Source organism: Thalia democratica, chromosome 8 (genome assembly GCF_965202585.1).
Source record: "Thalia democratica chromosome 8, ktThaDemo2.hap1.1, whole genome shotgun sequence".
NCBI lineage: Eukaryota > Metazoa > Chordata > Thaliacea > Salpida > Salpidae > Thalia > Thalia democratica.
Genome location: NC_139172.1, coordinates 9,264,683 through 9,286,504, shown reverse-complemented (window position 1 = coordinate 9,286,504; position 21,822 = coordinate 9,264,683). Strand labels below are relative to the sequence as shown.

The 21,822-nt window shown below is 26.7% G+C and overlaps 1 protein-coding gene across 1 annotated transcript; it reads right to left on the bottom strand.

The window, feature by feature from the left end:
• Positions 1-4,634: 4,634 nt before the first annotated feature.
• LOC145842882 (tolloid-like protein 1) lies at positions 4,635-10,398 on the bottom strand. The gene is made up of 9 exons (XM_082950358.1): positions 10,341-10,398; positions 8,366-8,410; positions 7,918-8,105; positions 7,588-7,756; positions 7,227-7,340; positions 6,255-6,439; positions 6,003-6,141; positions 5,141-5,316; positions 4,635-4,835 (listed from the first exon to the last, which is right to left on the bottom strand). Exons 1-9 carry the CDS (start codon positions 10,396-10,398, stop codon positions 4,635-4,637), a joined length of 1,275 nt encoding a protein of 424 aa, XP_082806484.1.
• Between the last annotated feature and the right edge of the window lie 11,424 nt (positions 10,399-21,822).

Sequence of the window (21,822 nt, the reverse complement as noted above, 5' to 3'; positions counted from 1 at the left end):
TAAAGGTTGCAATTAAAGTTCTCGACTTAAAAAGGAGAATGATTCAATGATAAATTTTTAAAATTTTATTACAATACAATGTTTCACTCGTTTAAAAAAACGAGATCTTCAGTTGTTTAAAATCTTATTCAAATAGAATTTAATAGATTAATAGATAAATAATAAATAGATTCTATTTGAATAAGATTTTAAACAACTGAAGATCTCGTTTTTTTAAACGAGTGAAACATTGTATTGTAATAAAATTTTAAAAATTTATCATTGAATGTTAAGATACTATTGACTAAAAATACAAAAATGTCATTTTCAAAAATTACACGTCGTAACTTATAACTTTACTTCTTTATTTTAAAATATTCTGACTAAAAATATGTTTTAACTATACATTACCAGATTTAAGCATTTAAGAAAAGTCTAGTTCGTAAAAAGTTTTCATAGTTCTTCAAAGTTTCTAAAGATCTTCTACTAATATGACATAAGTTTTTGAATACTAGATACTTAAAATCCCAACAAAAAGGGTCATGTGCATTACTTATGAGTTTAAATTTAAGATGAACTTATGTATAGACCAAATACAAACCTTAAGTTTTTACTTAATTTTTATCATTTTATATTTGACGGTAGATTTTTATAGTACCTTAAACAACTTTATGTTTTTTTTTTTAGTTTCTAACTTAAACTTAGATTTTTTGTTACTAATAGTGTAATTCGCATGTTTTTTTATCCTATTTACAATATGTTTATAAACTATTCTTGATAAAACTAACGTGAAATTTTAATAAAACAACATTTTTTTTAACGCTTCTTCAAACTCAAAAAGATCTACAAGTTCTTTCTCTACAGCTAAATTTGTATAAAATCCTTTTTAATCAATGACTTTTTTTAAACTAGAATGTATTATTTATTTAAACTTAGTTTTTACTTTATGCAATAAAATAATTTATAATTTTTTATTTTAAACAAAACAAAAACATCTGCTTAATCTTATTTTGCTAGTTTAATTAAAAAAAAGAGTTTTTTGAGAAATTTCTTAATAAATAGTTAAACAAACCGTTTAAAAACTACAGAAGATATATATTTCAACTAAGTTACTATTATTCAATTACCATCAAAATAATTAAAATATTTTTAGTAAAACTGACAATTATTATTAAATAAGTAAAACACTTATAATAGATTTTCAGAAATTATAAAACTGCTTATACAAAAGCATAATATCAAATTGTTAAACTTTATATACATAAAAACAAACTCTACGAAATATGAAAAGTAGATATTGTTTATAGTTTTTCTTATTTTAATATACTTTTAAAAAGTTTAGATAAAGTTCGAACAAAGTTGTAATACACAAACATATGATAAAAAATGTATTAAAAAAGAAAACAAACTAAAGTGCTTCTAAAAATATAATGTAAAAATCTGATTATTTTGAATTTAGATATTACATTATCACTATAAACTTAGTCCTAAGTTAAATTTGTTTTCATTTATTTTATTAATTTTAGTGTAAAATTAGAACAAATTCAGAGTAAGTCTACAATACTTGAAATGTTTAGCACTTTAAAACGAAAAACAAAGTTAACACACTTAAAAAATGATTTTAGAAAGAGTTAATTTATTAACATTTACTTTTTTTTAAGATGCTTTTAATAATAACAAAAATCCAAGTAAGTGAAGAAAATTTAAAGATTTTTCAGAGAATAAAACTTATCGTAGAAATAAAAATGATATCAAACCTTGAAAACAAACGATTGGTGATATGTAAACAAGTCTTCAAATTTGTTTTCAATTACTTTTAACTTTTTTCTGTACTACCTTGTGCCGTTTGATATTTGGTTGCGAATTTGGCAAAGCTCGTTGAAAAATTTCTACAATTTTGAATTTCAATTAAAGCATAAAAAGTAGGTTTAGTATTTTTTTATGTAGTTTTTAACTTTTATAATGTAAAAAAAAGTTTTGAATTTAGTTTCTGAGAATGTATAACTTTTTTTGTCTGATATTTTAGTTGCAAGCCACATTCTTTTACTTTGAAACAGAAAATATATACATGTTTAGTAGTTACTACAAACTGGTTAAAGTTCTACTTTTAAGAGATTTAAAGTTTTTAAAAACACATACAGTTTCGTTTTTCCGATATTTTTTAGTAAATTTAAAGTTTTTTATAGATATTTATAAACAACTAACAAAACTTTAATTACTCATGTAAAATTTTGAATATATTTAATACAATCAATTAGCGTAGCAAAATAATTAAATTGTTGTTTTCAACGAAAGAATCACAACTAAATTTACGAGCTTGTACACAATCTTTTAATTTTTTACAGATTTATTATTATTCTAAACTCGTTTATACACTTTAAATTAGTTTTAAATGTTTCACAAAGTTTAGGTTTAACAATCTTAAAATTAAATAAAAAACTTCTTCTAACCTTTACAATATACACTGTGGTAATTGTACTTCTTTTATTATCTTTATAAGACTTTCTAAGGCTTTTTCTATGTTGCTATAGTAAAAATTTTCTCTTACGAAGAAAAAGTCTTTACTATAAATTTCTTCTAAAAACGTCTTCGTAATTTCCAAGTTTTCAAAATTAGAAAAAACAAGTCTAAATAAGGATTGTTTTTTTTTAAGCACAGTGTGTACAGTAGAAGAACAAAATAATATTTATTTTCTTGTTTTAATAAAACTTTATTTTCATACCTTTAAGTAAGTAGCCAACTCCTATACAAAGTTTGAAATCAAAAAAATTGTGCAATTTTAAGTCGAAACTTTATCTTTTTTTATCTATATTTTATTTATCTACACCGAACTTTATGCTTACCTACAAAATTGCTCTTTTGTATCAATTTCTAATAGATTTTGCATAACCGTGTTAAAAAACAAGTTAACTCTACTCCAAAATCCGCTAACTAATATTTCATCAAAGTTTTTTTCGCAAAAACTGTCCATAATCAAAAATTCAGGCCATTGGTACCAAATTTTCTGATAAAAAACAATTTGTGCATGTACAAAAAAAAAGAATATTTAGAATATTTTCAATTGAAAAGAAAATTTACAATCTTGGTTTAAATCCTTTTGTGTAAGTTTTATTTAACCACCTTCAAATAAAGATTCAGTGGAAACTTTTTTTTCAATTTGTGCTGTGTTTTTTAAGTAAATTATTGTATTTACTATAGTTCTTGTATATATTTTTTAAAGTTACACATGCGTATGATTACTATGACTAAAAATTGGATACTAAGCATTTTAAGATATATAAAATTGAAACAGTGTAAGAAATAAAGTGTAAACTAAATCATAAACAAAATGAAAGTAAAAATTGTTGAATGAAATGCTGAAAAAGCGCCGAGCTCATTGAGTATACTTTTACCTTTTTAAATTTCTATAAGAAATATTTCAACTACTTTGATGACTCTCAAAAGACTTTTACTAAACTAGTTTAAAATCAACTTAACAACTATTTATTTTTAAAACATAAAAGTTAACTTATGAACACAAAAAGCAATAATCTTCTCACTGTTTCTGTTCCTAAAATATCAATCAGAGTAAAATTCGATTTGAAAAGCTGATAGAATACAGTATCTTCTCTACTTCCGTTCATACATGGCTTCAAATTGTTGTAAATACAAACTTTGAACTGCTGATAGTTGTCTCTGACAAATTTTAGTTTAGTCTTTACTTTTTACTGTTAAGACTTTCCTAATTTACTTATTTTTAAGTTGTTATAAGTAAGAAAAAGTTTGTTTATAAGTTTTTAGGATCATTTTAAAAGTAACTATATTAAACATTATTTAAATACAAACTATAAATTAATGACATTAATAGTAAAACAAATCTTAAAGTAAAAATCAAAAAGAAAAAATAACTTAACCATCAAGAAAATAACCATTTTGATTTTTATTGTTTTAATTGACGAGGAACATTTAAAATTATATAATTAACTAGATGTTTGGTTATCTATTTATACTTAATAAACCTGCATTGACTAGCTTCGGATTGTTTGTATGGAAACTGGTTGAAGAATAAAGTTGAGCAAAGAACAGAATTTTCAATATACTGTCTTGCTGTGCACTTAGGAAGAAATTTTAACTCCTTGCTTTCAACATACAAATTTGTACTTGGTTGTTTATCAGTTTCATTTTTTTGTGTTTCGATTATCTCTGATTTTTTTTTTATTAAAGTTTTAAAAACAAACAAGTGTAGTGAAAAATGTATTAGACAAAATAGTTTTTCAAAAAAACCTGACGTAAAGCTTTTTATTCCTCCTACATAGCGTCCTTTCTCACTTTCAGAAAACGGTTGAATAACGTCTAAGACTTTTGAATAACTTACATCTATATTAAGATAAATTATCTATAAATGTTATAACTCACATACAGTAATTTTAAAGCATTCCACAATAGCTTTGAAAGTTATTTTAAAACATTTTAAATAAAGCTTTTTAAGAATTCTAATTTTATAAGGCATTTAATTTGTACTAAGAATTTTAATTAAATCTCAGCTTAGAAACATTTCTAAAAATTAAAAGACAAACATTTTTACAAACAATAAACCGACTCAGGAAAATTTCTTGTCTGTAACAACTTATTTGACTTATAATTCCTTGAATATACTTGAAATTAATCTAAGTTTTCTAATAACTTTTCAGTAAACCTTTAGTAGATTTTATAGAAGCATAAAAGCCCTTCTTGTTGTTGCTGCTATCTGAATAAAACTTTATACCCAGAACTCCTTTAGGAACTTTTATTTGAATAATTTCAGGATGGTTTGCATCACCTATTTCTCCTGACTTCGAACTGATTTGAAACACTTTTCCGTTGTAAAAGTATTCAAGCTAATTATTAAATGTTTTAATAGTAATATTTAAATAAGATCAGTTTAAAAAGATTGTAAGCTTGTTTTTGTAAAGTGTAAGAAATAATCATACATAGCTAACAACTACTAGATTTTTAGTTTTGCTTACAATAAAAAATGTAATAAAATGACGATTTTTAAATAATAGTAAAATCTCTTGCAAATTTAATTGTACAAAAAATGTTGTAAAACATAATGTTGTAAATAGTAAAACATGTTGACACCATATAAAACTGCTAAACGTAAGGCAGTAGTAAAGTATTCAAAAAAGTTAAATCAACTTACCGAAACAATGTCGCAACATGCTTCAGTTTCGCCAATCATAGAAATTTCAAGGATAGAAGCTTGACTGATTGTGAAATTCCAATGACATTCTAAGTTGATATCGTACTCAATTGGCCACCCAGTGGTTGAAATATTTGTCAATTTTTCACTCAGAACTTTATTGTAACCACAAGCGTCTTTTAAAATATTTGATTACATAGTTATTTTTTTTTTGTATCAATATGTTCAAACTGACTTTAATTTATAGTTTATAAAAATATTTCTTTTAATCTACCTTAGAAAATTTCTTATAAAAGTATAATTGTAACATATTATCAATTTAACTTACATTTGTTTTCCAGTTTGCTAGGAGCTTTTGGAATTTCTGTATATAACGGTAGTATTATTACAGACTGTTACAGTATAATCATTTTATTTTATTTTCTATAAAAAAATTAGGTATAAAAAAAGCTAATACAAGCTATAGCTAGGTAAAAAAGTTTATTATTAAAAAAAAGTATTTTTAAAAATTTTGAAAAGTATTCTTACCAACTGTATTTGTATTTAATACATCAAGTTTATTTGTCAACCTTTTTGAAGAATTTGATAAATCTGAAATTATACACTAAGTCTATAAACATAGAAAAAATCGTAAAACTAACTTTTTTTAAATTAGTTAATAAATATTCAAAATTTCAACTAACAAACTATTCATACTTTTTTAATAATTTTAAGCTACGAAATTTCTGTTTTAAAAAAATAAAAGTTTATACGTTACTTATGTTTTTTGAATTGTATTAGAAACTATATAGTATCGTTTTATAAACAACTAATTTATAAGAGTTGTAAAAACCGTCAGTTTTTTGGTATCCAATTAAAAAACCAGCTCCATTTTCTGACTCATCGCTTGTAAATTCGATCATCACCTGTTTCGTGCTTGAAACTATTAGCACCTCATCAGTAACAGAACCTGAAACTACTTTTAACAGGAACTTGTTACCTCGATCATCGATTTCATAAAACTGTAGTTGAAATTGGCATTAATAGAATTGAATTAGTTTTCAAAAAATTGCTCTTCGTTTTTATTGGATTCTTAAATTTTTTTTATACGCTTATTTATAGAATTTAAAATAACCGAAAGAAAATCGCAGCACGCTTCCGATTCGCCACTTTTCACAGTAATCTTCGCTTTACTATCTGAAATCAATGCCCAAGAACAATTCTGGTTGTTTTTGTAGTTTAGTAGGGGATAACCAGGAGTTGAAAATATTTTTTCTTTATTTTCAGCGGTCAGACGGGCATGGCAGTTGATAGAAAGACCTGTGCATGCAAACGAACAAAATAAGTTTTATAAACTTTAATGGTTTTAAAACAAAATAGAAGATACAAATATTGATTGTTACTGAAGTATGGTAAATTGAAGGTTTAAACTAAGCTACGGTTTTATTTTTATTTCATATGCAAATTTTAAAACTTAAAGTTTTAATTTTTTATTGAAGCCAGAAAAATCACAAAATTTGGGGATTTTTTATTTCTGAAGTTCTAATTTGATACTTTATATTTTAGATTTAATATATATTCATTTTGTTCTAAAGAAATTCCAGTATAGTTAATTAGAATATAGAATATAAGTATAGGTTATAACAAATCAAATTCTTATTTATTATTTTTAATTTTATAATTTTTACAAAGATTAAAGTCAAAAAAACGTATAAATTAATTGTTTGCTTGTCTTTTAAATCGGTGTTGTTTTTCAAAATTTCAATATCTTTTAGTAACATTTTTTTACAGAAAAAAAAATAAGTTTAGAAGCTGCATTTGAATAGATTTGTTTATTTCAAAATTTGTAGACGTCTTAATTTAATATATATACATATATATATATATATATATATATATATATATATTAATGTATAAATGTATAGTATATAAAAAGAGTTTAAAATCATAGAATAAATAATATATATAAACTACTAAGTTATTGAATTTTACGGTCTGTAAGTTTCAAAACGATTTTAAACAACGTAAAGCTTTAAATATATGAAATTGTTTTTAGTATTATACACTGTTTTCTACACTTTTAACCAGTACAACGTACAAAACAAACTCATACCATTAGTACTTGATACAACACTAGTTTTGTTTTCATTTAGTTGAGATGAATAATCCAAATTTGTTCCAGACCCAGAATCGTAATGGTAGTCATCATCATCAGAAATTACTGAAAGTTTTACTACTTGAGAGCTATATGCTTCTAATTTTAAACAAAGACTTGATAGTTCGCATACTTAGTATTAAAAAACAACCAAGTCTGTTTGAATAATATTATAGTTAACTATCAAAAATTAAGAGAGAAATAAAGTAAATTTCTTTAAAATGTTAATTTAGTAATAGTGATACCGTAGTTACTAAAAACAAAAAACGGTCATTAAGCTCACAAAAGTTAGAAGCTCAAAATATAAATTTACCGTTAAGAACAATATAAAATTTTCCTGTGAACCCTCTATCGGTTGTTGAACCGTCCGAAGTGAATAAAACGGTCATTTCGTTTTGCTTAGAAACAAAAGTTTCTTTTTCGAGCAGCTCTCCATAAACACTCCCATCCTCTAAACCCCCAACATTTGTAGAATAGTAAACCTACAAGTTAAAAAAATGCTTAAACTTGTTTTTCTTTTGTAAAAGAATAAATATAAGTCTATAATAAAATAATAAATCAACTCTAATATAAGTAACTTGAAAGACCTTTGAAAATATAATAAAGAACAGTTTAAGTAATTATTTATATAACAATTAATAACTTCAACATAATCACAACAAGATTCACTGCCCCCTTCCAAAACTTCAAATACGATCTTGTATTCCTCAGGTGCAATTAATGTGACTTGACAATGAGTGTTGTTAAGGTAGCCACCATTTCTGTAAAAAGGGGTTTCCCAATAAACCCATTTGCTTGATTCGTTAAATTCAATGATAGAGTCGCAAGTTGCTGTAAGTTTAGAGAAAATTTAATGAAAAATAAGTTTCTTTAAATCCAAAAGCAGTAAAGAAAGTAAGTTATTTAGTTAGAAATAATTTAAACATGCAAAAGGTTATTTTTCATGACGGTTTTATATATCACTTATAAGTCAAACTTACGTTTTTCAAGTTTTTTATATGTATGTTTTATATATAATAAATTCAAGACAATAAGTATTTTTAATCTAAATCAACTTTAGAAATCTCATATAATTCAACAACACTGCTAACCATTAAGTGCATGTAAATAATTTTCCAATTTTTCTTCTTTGTAACCTGTATAAATTTATTTTTGTTTAGTTGACGTTTTATAAAAACATATATTAATTCTAATTAATTAAACTATCTAAAAAAAGTAAAAAACTAAACATGCTTAACTATAATAAATGAAAGTTAAAATTTATTGACTTACTCGGACTTGTGTTATTCGTTGCGTTTGACCCAAGTGAAACATTGATACAATAAAAAAGGAAAAGTAAAAGGTATAACTTTGTTGATAAAAACATACTTTTAATAAATATCAGTTTCAACTACTTATTTTGTTAATGTATCTAATCGTTAATACTAGGCTTATATACTAAAACACTTTAAATAGATTAGATAATCGATCCAAGTTATCGTTATCACGTACATTTTGAAAAACTTGTTGATTGACGAGATTATTTACTGCACAAATCGGAAGTATTACCACAATCAGTTTACATCCGCAACTTGCTCAAAATATAAAACTTTTTGTACATTTCCACTATAATTCATACTTTTATAACTTTTTATTTAAAAAATTAACCTATAGCAACAGCCAATCTAAAACCTATGCATTAACGCTTAATACTAAAGGAATAAGTTGTGGTAAGATCATTAAAAAAATCGTTTTATTAAATTTTTACAAAGAGATTTAATTTTATTGAACTGTCTTTTAATCATCGGCTAAGATATATTTTAAAAAGTGGTTTTAAGTACGAGTTCTATTTAAGTTTTCCAAAAAGTTTGTAATATCAAAAATAAAGTTACTAAACAATTATTAAACCATACAAACTTTTTAAACTAAATATCTATCAGCTATTTCTTTTTATAAAATTTAAGTGAAATCTAACATTTTTTATACTAAAAGCTGCACATTCCAAGTAGTTGTTTAAAATAAAACTTCATTAAGTAATTTACGCGTTTTTGCAACAAACTATGCTTCGAACATTTTAACTTTAAAATCTTTAAAGCCTAAAAGGTTGTTGCACTTGAAAGTTTATTGCATGGTTTTACTGATTTTGTAAGGTGAAATTTCAAGTACAGTTAATTATAACCGTTACAATTTCAACAAACTCAAACAATGGGAATCTTTCAAAAGTTCTTTTTAAGTTTGTAAATGATAACTATCCTTAACTTTAGGTATTGTAAAAATTATTTTCAAAATAACTTATTGAGTAATTTTCTTAGTCAGATACTTTTCAGATATCTAAACTTTGTTTAGATATCTGTTACAAAAGATCACAACAGCGGTTTCTCGCGATTAAGCCTGCCTGATGAGTCCTAAAAAGGACGAAACCAGTCGTAGGTTGTCTCGGATGCTGTTGTTGTTGGTCGTGCAGTGAAGTTCATTGTTTATTACATAAAAGTAGTAATTTGATTCGAATTTCTCATCTTGTAACTTTTTTTATGTTTGTGATCATGTATGCACATTGCACAGTATATAAAGTTACAGTGTTACTTTTAAAACTTTTACACAAATAAGAGTATGATAAAGACAATCATTAAGAAATTAATGAATGAAAACAAGGTACTTAATAACACAAAGTTTACTCACAATCAAGGTATACTAACATTTTTATTTTATTTTACTTAAAAAAAAAACGTTTTCAAAAAGTATGAGTAAAACAATTCAACTGTCCTTCATAAGTTTAAACTACAAGCATTAAAACTTAAATAACTTTACTTAGACCACGGTTTCCCAAACTTTTTTTTAAATGCTCCCCTTTAAAGAAATTAAAAAAGCTATGGCTCCCTTCAACAAGATTACTCAAAAAACTACCATTAAAAGCACCTAAGACTTTTTTTTTCTCTTCATCAACAACTCCAGAATATCTAGTGTAAGTTTCAAAGCTACCATTAAAAACACCTAAGACCTTTTTTAATTTGCCCTTCATCAACAACTTTAGAATATCTGGAGTAATTTTCATATTATGACCTCATGGCTCCCCTGTGGCTCCAAAACTGCACATGGCCCCCGCTTTGGCCCCTTTGCTGCTCATGGCCCGCTGAGTATCTTTCATGGCCACTTGGCCCACTTTGGGAAACCCTGACTTAGACCAAGACTTTTGAACTTATGTTGGTATAAACTTATGAATTTAGTGTATTGTACATGTATAATTTCTTATAAGAAAAAACATAATTACAAATATAATGTAATGATGTAAAAGATGTATAACAAATTGAACAATACCTCCAAGGTTTTTATGCTACTTTTAATTTTTAAGATATTAATAGTTCTGAAAATTTTTATCATAAATTTTTCACTTTTGTTTCCAATTCTTTATAGTATAGTGCTTATACACTTATCCGGAATTCAGTTATCCGAACTTCACTTATCTGGACGCTCACTTGTCCGGAAAGTTTTGGTCAGACGAAAATTCAAAAAAATTTCAATAGTAAACACAAAAGTTCATTCAAAAAGTTTCGCAACTTTTAAAATTCCATGAGATTTCTGCTGAAAAATGTGGAAAAACTATAAAACAAACATCTATTATTTCTAATTTTAGTAAAACTTCTAATAAAAACTAGTTTGTTAGGAGTGATATGTTTCCGTTAAATTGACTTTAAATAAGTCAAAGTTTCCCGTTTTCTTTCTTTCTGTTTTTTTTTTTAATTCAAAAAAAAAAGTTTTTTATTTCATTTAAAGAAATATGTTTATATTATGTTTTTGTTTTTAAAGATAAATTTAATTTATATTTTCTCTTAAACTAAGATTTATATTTATGTTAAATTGTTAGTTAGGGCAGGTGGAATTACAAATGATAAATTTGACTTGCTTGACCCATAAAAAATGCATATAGTTGCAGAGGGTTAGTAAGTCTGATGTTTTTCTACCATAGAAAAAATAAAATTAATTTACTTTAAGTTTAGCTTTTATTATTTATCATTTTACTATATATTTCTCAGAATTACTATGTATTTGTTTTAACCATAACACTTTTATTATGCATTGCATTATATGCAGCAGTTATGTTATTATATGAAAAACAATGATTTTTTGTAGTTATCCGGATTTTTAATTATCCGGATATGTTTACAGAAAAATCTTGCCCAACGTATCCGGATAGGTGAATAAGAACTGTACTAATTTTTTAAGCATAAAATAAAAAGTTATATGTTTAACTTTGAATCTGTCTTCTGAAATTGTAAATCTTCTAATTTTAAAATTGACAAGGTACGATAAATATATTTCATCAATTTTCGTCAGGAAAAGTACAATTGAAGCAATAAACTTAGATAAAACACAAAATACAAAGTCATATTTAACAAGATTGATAGAGTCCCAATTAACAAGGTTAAACAAAGCTAAACTTTATGGACCAGAAAAACGTCCAATATTATTGAATGTACTACATGTCGGTTCTGAGTCAAAACTAATTGAGAAAAAGATAGTTGACATGAAAAACAGAACCTACTTTCTGTAAATCCTAGAATTCTTTTTACGTCTAAATTAATCCTCCAACGATCTGGAAAAGGCCCAGTGTTAGCAGAAGAAAAAAGTCTTGTAGTCTAGAAGTTTAAATGCTACTGTGAAAGTAGTTACATTGGACAAACTTCCCGTCACCTAAAAACAAGAATAAAAGAGCATGTTCCGAAATATATTATCTCGCATATCAGTGACAAAAATGATAAAAAGAGTAGCAGTTAAAAACGAGATGAAAAACTCAGCAATTGCTGAAAATTTATTAAACAATACTTGCTGTGGAAACAGTTTTGATTTTTCAAAATTTAGTATTATGAGACAATGTTCAAATACTTTGGAGATAATAAGAATAGAAGCCATTTTATATATTTAAATAAACCTAATTTATGCAAAAAGAAGGAATTTGATTAAACTTTAGCCTTATTTAGATAAAAGCCATTTTGAATAATTTTCAATTTTACTTCTGTTGATTACACTTGAATTTAGTTAATTGATTAACTAAAATATTTATATATATATTGTTTGTGTTTTATCTTAGTTTATTGTTTCAATTGTACTTTCCCTGACGAAAATTGATGAAATATATTGTAAAAGAAAGAATTTGAGTCATTTTATTTATTCAGTAAAATTAAAAACAAATCTGATGTTTAAGTTGTTACGATAAATATGTTAAACTGGGCTAGCAACATTTTTAGTCGGCAGGCAAAGTTTATCACTAAAGATCTCCTACGGGCCGGATCTTTAAAAAAGGGTCTTAGTGGGATTTATATTTTTTAACATTACACTAAAAAAAAGTAAAAAGTGAAATTGCAAAGAAATAATCATGTAACAAAAACTACTGAGTATTTAAAATAAAATTCTTAGGACATCTCAATTTTTTTTCACTAGATGTTTTCAGGCTAAAAAACGATACAGAGCAGACTGTTAGTCGTACGTTGCCCATTTCTATGCTAAACACTTATAAGCTACTTCTTGTGTTTGAAATAAAATTTTATCTATAAGCAATACATTTTTTTTTTGAAGCTTTTAAAATAAAACCTCATTTGTAATTTAAAACGAGGTTACTTGAAAAGTCCCTGGTTTTAATTTTGTAAAAATGTTAATTTCTTTTCACTTCTTTAGTGCTACCAAGGAAACTAATTTGATAGCTAATTATTTAACAATAATGTAAGACTGCTTATCACATACGTGTACAGTAGACTACCGCTTAAGTACGCACTTATTTTGGTACGCATCACGCCTTAAGTACGCACTTATCAAGAAAGGTAGAATGGCCAACCTGCTGAGTTAGCCTAAGACTTTCACAAATTTTAAATTAGGGTGAGTAATCCTGAGTAGTCTAAGTGGCCAATTGTGACAGTCCTGTTGCTAAATGTTAATAAACTAAATACTTATGTAGTGGTTACAGTAAAGTGAAAAGAATAATGATATTTGAGCTGTAATGCTATTAAATTAATAAATCTAGATGACAAAGCTAAAAAACCTACAAATACAACATAGTTAAGTCATAACTTAATTTAAATGTACAAACATTGATGTTTTCAAAATGTTTGGTAAACACAATGTAGTTTGGTACTTTACTTCTAACAAAACAAAATATGGCTTAATATTCTTTTTTATACCATTGACTGACATTGACTTTCTATATTAATAGTATGTATTAATTATGTAGAAACTTTTTATAGACAAATTAATGGTTTTCAAATCTAATAAAAAGTTTTGCAGATTAGAATTATGTATTAAATTTTATTTAAAATAAAAAGACTTGTTTATTTGGCTTAATTATTTGGTGGCTAGTTTTAAGAAAGAAAACAAACAACTAAAGTTTATATTATACTTTGTCTTTAAAAAGTACGCACTACCCGTGCTAAGTACGCACTTTTTGGTCGGGTTCAATTTGCGTACTTAAGCGGTAGTGTACTGTACTAATAAAACTTTAAAGTAGTTTTAAACTAGGTCATATGTTAAATATTCGTTCAACTTTGCTATTTTAAAGCTAGATATAACTTTTATTTTGCCTTAAAACAAAAAAAAATCACTTTATTTTTTCTATTTTTACGGTTAGGGCTTAAAGTGATACTAGTTTGTTTTCAATGCGATGTTTACAACTTGAGGTTAGCACAATTATACTTTGTTTGATTTATATACTATTGTGCTTGTATAAAACTGCAAAGCTGAATATACTTACACTTAATTACTATAAAACTAAAGCAGTTTGTATTAATAGTATTTCTGACTACTTACTAATTTTTTTCTAATTGTAATAAATTTTATTAAGAATAACTGTAACTAAATATTTAAAACAATAAGTGTTTATGTTTTCACCATACAAATCGGAATAAATTTCAAAAGTTTCTAATGACCCTGGTTGTTTACTTATATATTCTTTAAAATTAACTCCGTACTTGGAGCTTTGAATTTGAAAATTTTCAATCAATTATCAAGTATGTAAGTAAAATTTAAGGTAGAATAAGTTTTTTACAATAACTAAACTAGTTGTAAAGACAAATTAAGTTTTAAGAAATGAAAGTTTTGTATTGGTCCAAAAAATGTTCCTTACTTAACAGTTTTGTTTTTATTAGGAAAATTTTAAATGGTTTAATAGCTGTTTAAGAATAATAAGTTAAATCTAAAACAACTTGACAATACACTTTATTGTAGTGATGATCTGATATTCTTGATAACTAAACTAGTTTTTGAAATTTTTTAAATTATTTGAGTTTAACATATTTTTAGAATAAATACTCGATAAAGTTTGGTCAAAAGAAATATGAATTGTATACGATAATTTGTTCAAGTGCTTAATCTCTTTTTAATTTTTTTAAAACTACAAGTTTCCTCTGTGGAAAAACAAAGATCAATTTAATATGAAATTAATTAAATTAGTTAAAATTTATTAAAATAAACAAAGAAATAAAGTTGTTAATTAAAAGCTGAGATTTTTACCTCAACTTAACGAATTAAACCCATCCGAATTTTAAATTTTATCAGTTTTAACTCAAGTCGTTTGCTTTGAAGGCAAACAAAGTTACATTGAATTCAAATAAATCAACCTAGTAAAATATTTGTTATCCTCGCTTTTAATGTTGGTACAATTTTTTAACTTATTTGCAAAGATTTTGCATACTTGTTCTATTTTTAAAATTATTACAACCAACATTAGTTTACTTTTTCTGTTTTTTAAAATCTTCAATTTTAATGAATTTTTTAATTCAAGCTTTCTTGTTTTTTATAAGTTTTGACTAAATTAGTGATGTACCGGACCCACAATTTCGGGTCCGGCCGGACCCGGAACCGAACTTTTTTTTCAAATTATAATCCGGCCGGAACCGGATCCGGACTTTTTTTTCAAATTAGAATCCGGCCGGAACCGGATCCGGACTTTTTTTTCAAATTAGAGTCCGGCCGGAACCGGATCCGGACTTTTTTTTCAAATTAGAATCCGGCCGGATCCGGATATCAGACAAAAATGGCAATATCCGGCCGGACCCGGATAGTGAGTCCGGTACATCACTAGAATAAACTAGCCTGAGTCAGAATGAGGTTTTTAAAAATTGAATAAAAAAGAACTTTAATTTAATAATAAGTAGAACAGCTAGCCACAAGGTTTACAAATTTAGGTGTTATTTACAATTAAAAATCTGAAATCAAGTTCTTTAACAAAATACACTAGAAAATTACAAAATATTGAAAACTGGATCAGCTCAAACTCATTTTAAATCTAAAAGAAAACTAGCCTGAGTTTTTATAAAAAACTAAACTAGCCTGAGGCAGTCCAAGATTTTCTAAAATTCCCAAAAATTTTCAAACTAGCAGGGTTGCCACTGTTTAAGTCAATAAAACTAGCTAGAGTGAGTATAAACAAGCCTGAGTCAGAATGAGGTTTTTAAAAACTGAAAAAATTACTTTAATCTAATAATCAGTAGAACAGCTTGCACAGGTTGACAATTTGGTAGTAAAGTTGTGGACTGATTGTGGTACACTTAACTTATTAGTACTACCCATCATAATTAAATCCTACTTTATTTAATTAATATCTAAAAAATACTAAAATCTAACAGAGACTACTTTCTATAATCAGACACGACAGTTTTGAGTGATGAATCTTTTATATAAAACACAACATATTACGTTGGTAACACTTTAAAAACTGGAAGCTATTTAAATCTATATCAAAAGACTTAAAACAAAAAACTAGAAATTAAATAAAACTTTTAGTAAACAAGAAACAGTAAAATTTTTAATAAACTATTAAACTACAAACTTGGCTTAAATATTTGAACAATTAAACACCTGTTAAAATATTCACTTTGAAAACAAAATACTACCTACAATAAGCATTCACAAAAACGTTCAAGATATTTTGTTGCTTCAAGCTACACACCAAACTAACTAACTGCTTACATATAAACTGCCTGTCATGTTCTGATGTTTTGTTGCAGCAGTACTTAGTTTGAAACATTTCGTCATATGATTCTCATTGGCTCGTACATTCAACCGTATTAACTCTAAATAATCTCTGAGCTCAACTTTAAACAATAAATAATGCAAGTATTCATTCCAAAATTTTAAATTTTACAATATATGTAAAGAGTTGCATTTCATGAAATGTCTATTTCATAGTTTAAATGTAAAAAAATGTAAGTTAGTCACGTGTACAAAATGAGCCAATCACGGTAGGCGTTTAATTTTAACTGACGATAATGACTCTTATTAATTTACACAGGGTTTATTTATGAAAAAATACTTTTCAGTATGCTCGTTTTAACTAACTAGATCCGGGTCCGGCCGGATCTAAGTTAAGATCCGGCCGGACCCGGATCCGGACTATTTTTTCAAAATAGAATCCGGCCGGAACCGGATCCGGACTTTTTTTTCAAATTAGAATCCGGCCGGATCTGGATATCAGACAAAAATGGCAATATCCGGCCGGACCCGGACCCGGATAGTGAGTCCGGTACATCACTAGACTAAATATACCTTAGTAAGCTCTTACACTATTGTTTTCAAATCATTTTACGAGTAAAAACTTTTTTTCAACTGTTACCAGTCAAATAATAAATACAGTTTTTTTAAAGTTATTGTTAAATGTTATTAACCTATAAAGTTTTTTTTTTATCATTAAATTAAACTATACAATTAATATTTAGATCTATTACCTTCTCTTAATTCCATATAGCTAAAATTAGCAATAAACTTTACAAGTTTTGAATACAATTTTTAAGTTTTGAATGGTTTGTTTAGTTCAACAATCGGGTTGAAGTTTGACAGGGATGATTTTTCGCCACTTTTTTTCCTGTAAGTAGGCTTAGCTTCCTCTCTGGAGTCAACTACTACAAATTCGTCGGAGTAACCTGCGTCTGTTTAAAAACATTTTTTATTTTATATAACAAATTAAATATTTTACTTTTAGAGATTTAAAATCTTTTTTGATGAGCTTAATTGATTAAAAGAAAACAGGATAAGACTTAACTAACTAAAATAATGCTATTTGGTTTTAAGATTTGACAAATTAAATTTAAGTATAATACCAAGTTGTACAAGTTACAAACATACAAGTAAGCTCTTACACTATTGTTTTAAATTAATTTTTTTTTTTTTTTCCAACTGTTATCAGTCAAACAATAAATATAGTTTTAGGCTGATAATAAAGTGAAAAGTTTTTTATCATTAAATTAAAATATACAATTACTATTTAGATCTACTACCTTCTTCAAATTCCATATAGTTAAACTTAGCAATAAACTTTACAAGTTTTGAATACAATTTTTAAGTTTTGAATGATTTTTTAGTTCAACAATTATAACATTACACTAATTTAAGGAGTTTATATATGTTCAAGTTTCTAGAAATAGTTCAAAACCTAAAAACAAAATGAAAAAATATATATACATTAAGAAATTGTACTTTCTTTTTATAACTTAAGTATAATTGTTATATATAAAACTCAAAGGTGTTTGCTATTTAAAACAATCGTTTTTACGATTATATAGCAGTTCATTATCTTATCAATAAAAAAAATTAATAATAAAATAAATTTAAGTTAGTAATACTCTCTCAACTAAACAACAATTATTCTTATTAAACTATCGCTAAAACTTACTCAATCAAATACAATAGTTTATATTATTTGTTTTAACAAACTTATTTCAGTATTGATTTTGTTATTTAAAATAGATAAATGAAAATAACAATCTTTAGTAAAAGGACAAAATGATTGCACTTGTTTTACATGTTCAAAAATATTTACAGGAATTCTCGTTCATCAAGTTATATCAAATACTAAATAATGAATATTTGAACAAAATAAATCTGCTTTTATGTACAAATGTAATTTACAAAATACTCAAAATATAAAGTACTCAAATCATTAAACACTGACACACGTTTCTCTGTGATAAATGAATTACACAGTTCCATTTAGTTTTTGTAGTGTGAAACGAATTCCCTAACAGTCGATATCGCTTTCTTAGGGGAGGTTTTGGTTATCAAGGGCAATATTAAGTGAGCAAAAAACTAGGTGGGTACTAAACTAGTAAAGTGCGTAACTAGTTAGCAGGTTACTGCATTATATAATATTATTTGCTATTTGCATCTACACCAGGGTTTCAAAAATTTTTATCCATAAGGCCCCCTTTGACAGATATAAAAGCTATGGGCCCACTCCAACAAAATTTCTCAAAGAACTTCTCTTAAACACACCTAAGACCTTTTTTTTTGCTTTTTACCTCTTTACTCTAGAATATCTAGTGTAAGTTTCAAATTATGGCCTCATGGCTTTACCTTTTACAGCTTATGGCTCCCTAAACTTCTGAAATTTCCAATTATACAGGGTTGCCAAATTTTTTTGAGAAATTTATTCCAGGTTTTTAAAAGTACACGTTTTTAGGTCTATTTTTAGTTAAAAGCTAAGTTTAAAAACTGTGTTAAGTAGTGTGAGAACGTTAAAAAGATACTGTAAAGCTACTTTAAATGTGTTATTTAATAAAAAAAATGTTGATGATTACAAATAAAAATCTATCTGTATGGTACATATTTAGTGTCAAATTAAAATTTTACTACTTAAGATGTAAAAATTGTTTAAAGTTCCAGGTTTTTAGTGATTTTTCTTCAAAATTTTACAAATTCCAGGTTATTTTACCCTAAATTGTCAATTTCCAGGTTTTTTGGCAACCCTGCATTATATCTAGAATAAGTTCAAAATATCCTTTAATACACCAAAGATTTTTTTTTATGCCAACACCATCAACTCCAGAGTATCTAGTGTAAGTTTCAAACTATGGCCCCCTTTACTACTCATGCCCCCCCCCCCTTTGCTGCTTATGGCCCCCTAATTAATTTTCTGTAACGCCCGCCAAGGGTGCCAAATGGCTCACTTTGGGAAACCCTTATATACACCAAAAAAAAAAAACTCCATTCAACTGTGTTATTAGCTTATCACAGAGAAACGTAGGTCAGACATCATAAATTTAGTACTCTGTAAATCGTTTTATTGTACTTATTTTCATTAGTTATTAAAATTACTTTTTTTTTTAGGTAAACAGAATTTTTTGAAATCCGTGAATGTTTTTTAATGAATAAGTATTATTAAACTATTAATCTTTATTTAGAAACTTTACAACTTTTTGGAGACAAAAACTTAAAATAAAAGCTTCAATAAACTATATGGCAATCTTAAGTAATTTTTTCAAACAAAATAAATTTGTCAGGACAGTTTTTACGATTAGTTTAGAAGTAATTTTCATATAAAATAAATTATAATATTTAAAGATTAACTGTGATATTTATTTAAATCCGAACCTTTTTAAGTTCAAATATACCCTTTAATAAACCCAAGACTTTTTTGCCAACACCATTAACTTTTTAGGCTTACTTATCGATTGTTGATGCTATTTTTGTCCTTTTCACACGCAATGTATACACTATTCAGCAAGTTCGGTTTAATTTCAATAAATACATAATATTTTTATTTTAATGTTCATTCAAAACTCACTTCAAACAGATTAGTTATACTAAAACTCCAGCATAAAAGTTTTATTTTTATTCTTCGCGATTCCGCTTGCAAATATACAAAAAATATATATTTCGAAAAGTCTAATGTATATATTGTATAGATTTGAGGGTTGAAAGAGCATGTACTTTACGTGCTTTCTTATTAACTAGACAAATCGACCTACTATATGCATTAATGAATTTCATAAAAAAATTTACGAACATTAAAATAACAAAACAAAAACGCCGTTAGGCTCTAAAACTCAAAAGTATAATTCACACCTAAAAATCTTTAAAATAAAACAACAAACAACAAAGCAAGAAAAGTTTTATAAAAAAAAATTAAAGAGGCAAAAGATATAAATAAAATATGCGCGTTCGGCTACAAAACTCTCTCTCACGTCATATGAAATCAGGTGCATGGTCCATGTAAAAGAAAACGAAATAAAAAACAGGTGAACAAGTTTTCGCTTTTCTTTTGTGCTCCTTACGGTATATATATTATATGAGGCGCGCGTATTTTGAACAGAACGCGCATTGAGGAATGTCTGGATTTAAACTTCATTTTGAGCGAGACCATCTCTCCACGACATCTTTTTTCACATTAAATTTCAAGGGAGCTTTGACTCTCTTTTTGGCCGCTCGCAGGCTCCTCGAGTGGTGAGCCTTTCGCTTCTTACCGCTTTTTGGGCCCGCTGAAGACTGGCGGTTGCTTCCGTTGAGCGGCGCCCTTTCTGCTTCCACCCTGCGACTTTCAGCGACGATTTTCATGGCGAAATCGCGCAACTGCACGGTTGACTGCATTTTGGCTAAGGCCGCGCCGAGCTGTTCCATTGAAACACGACTCTTTGTGGAGTTTATCTGAAAAACAACAGTTATAGTTAAAAATTATAAATTAATTCATTACTTCAAACAATTAAAAGTAAACATAACATTAAAAAAAAAAATTTTAACTCAAATCATTAGATTTAAACTATTTTTACTTACCTGCACAGATTCATGAACTTTTTGAAAGTTGGTTCTCATCTTCAACCTGTTTTTTTCTTGGACCGTCAACTTGTCCATATCAACCTCTGGTCGATGGTTGTTCAGGCAGGTGAACTTCACGGAAGGCACGGTGTGAATTGCCGTGGCAACAGCTCCCGGAACCACAAACGGTCTGTTGGCGACGAAGCCAAACTTGTGACTGATGCTAAAAAATAAGAAAGGTAAACTAAACGTCTAACTAACTAAATACATAGGATAAAAGTTTTATAAAAATCAAGTGTTTGAACACTGACAACGACAGATTAAAACAAACAAGTACTAGTTCTATTTGAATAATAAAAATCATATCGGCCAACCTGTTAGCGGATACAGACAATGGAATTTCATCCAATTCTCTCAGGTCAACTTTGTCAGACAAACCAAGCTTCGACAAGTGACAATCCGAGACCAAAACTTCCCAAGGGTCCATTTTAGCGTCGTGATTCATGACCTGGTCGCTAAATTTCACCAGTTCCTTGCTGATCATTTGAAGTTCTCCCTGCTGACTACTTTCATCAGTTATCTGTGTCGTTATTTAATGCATTATTTATTTAATTCTTTTTAAGGAATACAAAAATTTCTTTTTAATAAAATTTACGAAGAAGTCAAGAAAAATTATATGTAATTTTTCATTAACAAAAGTTTACCATAGAGTTGAGATGTATAGCAAAAGTCCCAAATTTCCGAATAAAATCTTTAAAACTGCCTTTATCATATTCCTTGTCAGTGAGTGAAGGTTTCTTTGCCGCTGTTAAAATGTCATTACTTTTGACTAATTTTAATTAGTTACATACTTCTTTAATTACTACGAGCATATCTCAAACTACTTTTAAGTTAGTATAAATTAAAACAAGCATTTCATAAGTACATAAAACCTAATTATTTACTGTTTTAATATTTATAATCACTTTTAAGTGAACTAAATATAATCATACACACAGCGTTTTAACATAAGTAGTTTAAATTTGTATACTTGTATAAAAGTAATAACTTAAACTAATCA

What these genes read in the sequence shown, in the direction of transcription:
- LOC145842882 (XM_082950358.1), bottom strand. Translation starts at nt 10,398, where the DNA reads ATGAAAGATACTCAGCGGGCCATGAGCAGCAAAGGGGCCAAAGCGGGG. An exon ending in CAAAGCGGGGGCCATGTGCA is followed by an intron (nt 8,411 to 10,340) that starts GTTTTGGAGCCA and finishes AAATTTATACAG; the next exon opens with GTTACAAAGAAGAAAAATTG. An exon ending in TTATTTACATGCACTTAATG is followed by an intron (nt 8,106 to 8,365) that starts GTTAGCAGTGTT and finishes CTAAACTTACAG; the next exon opens with CAACTTGCGACTCTATCATT.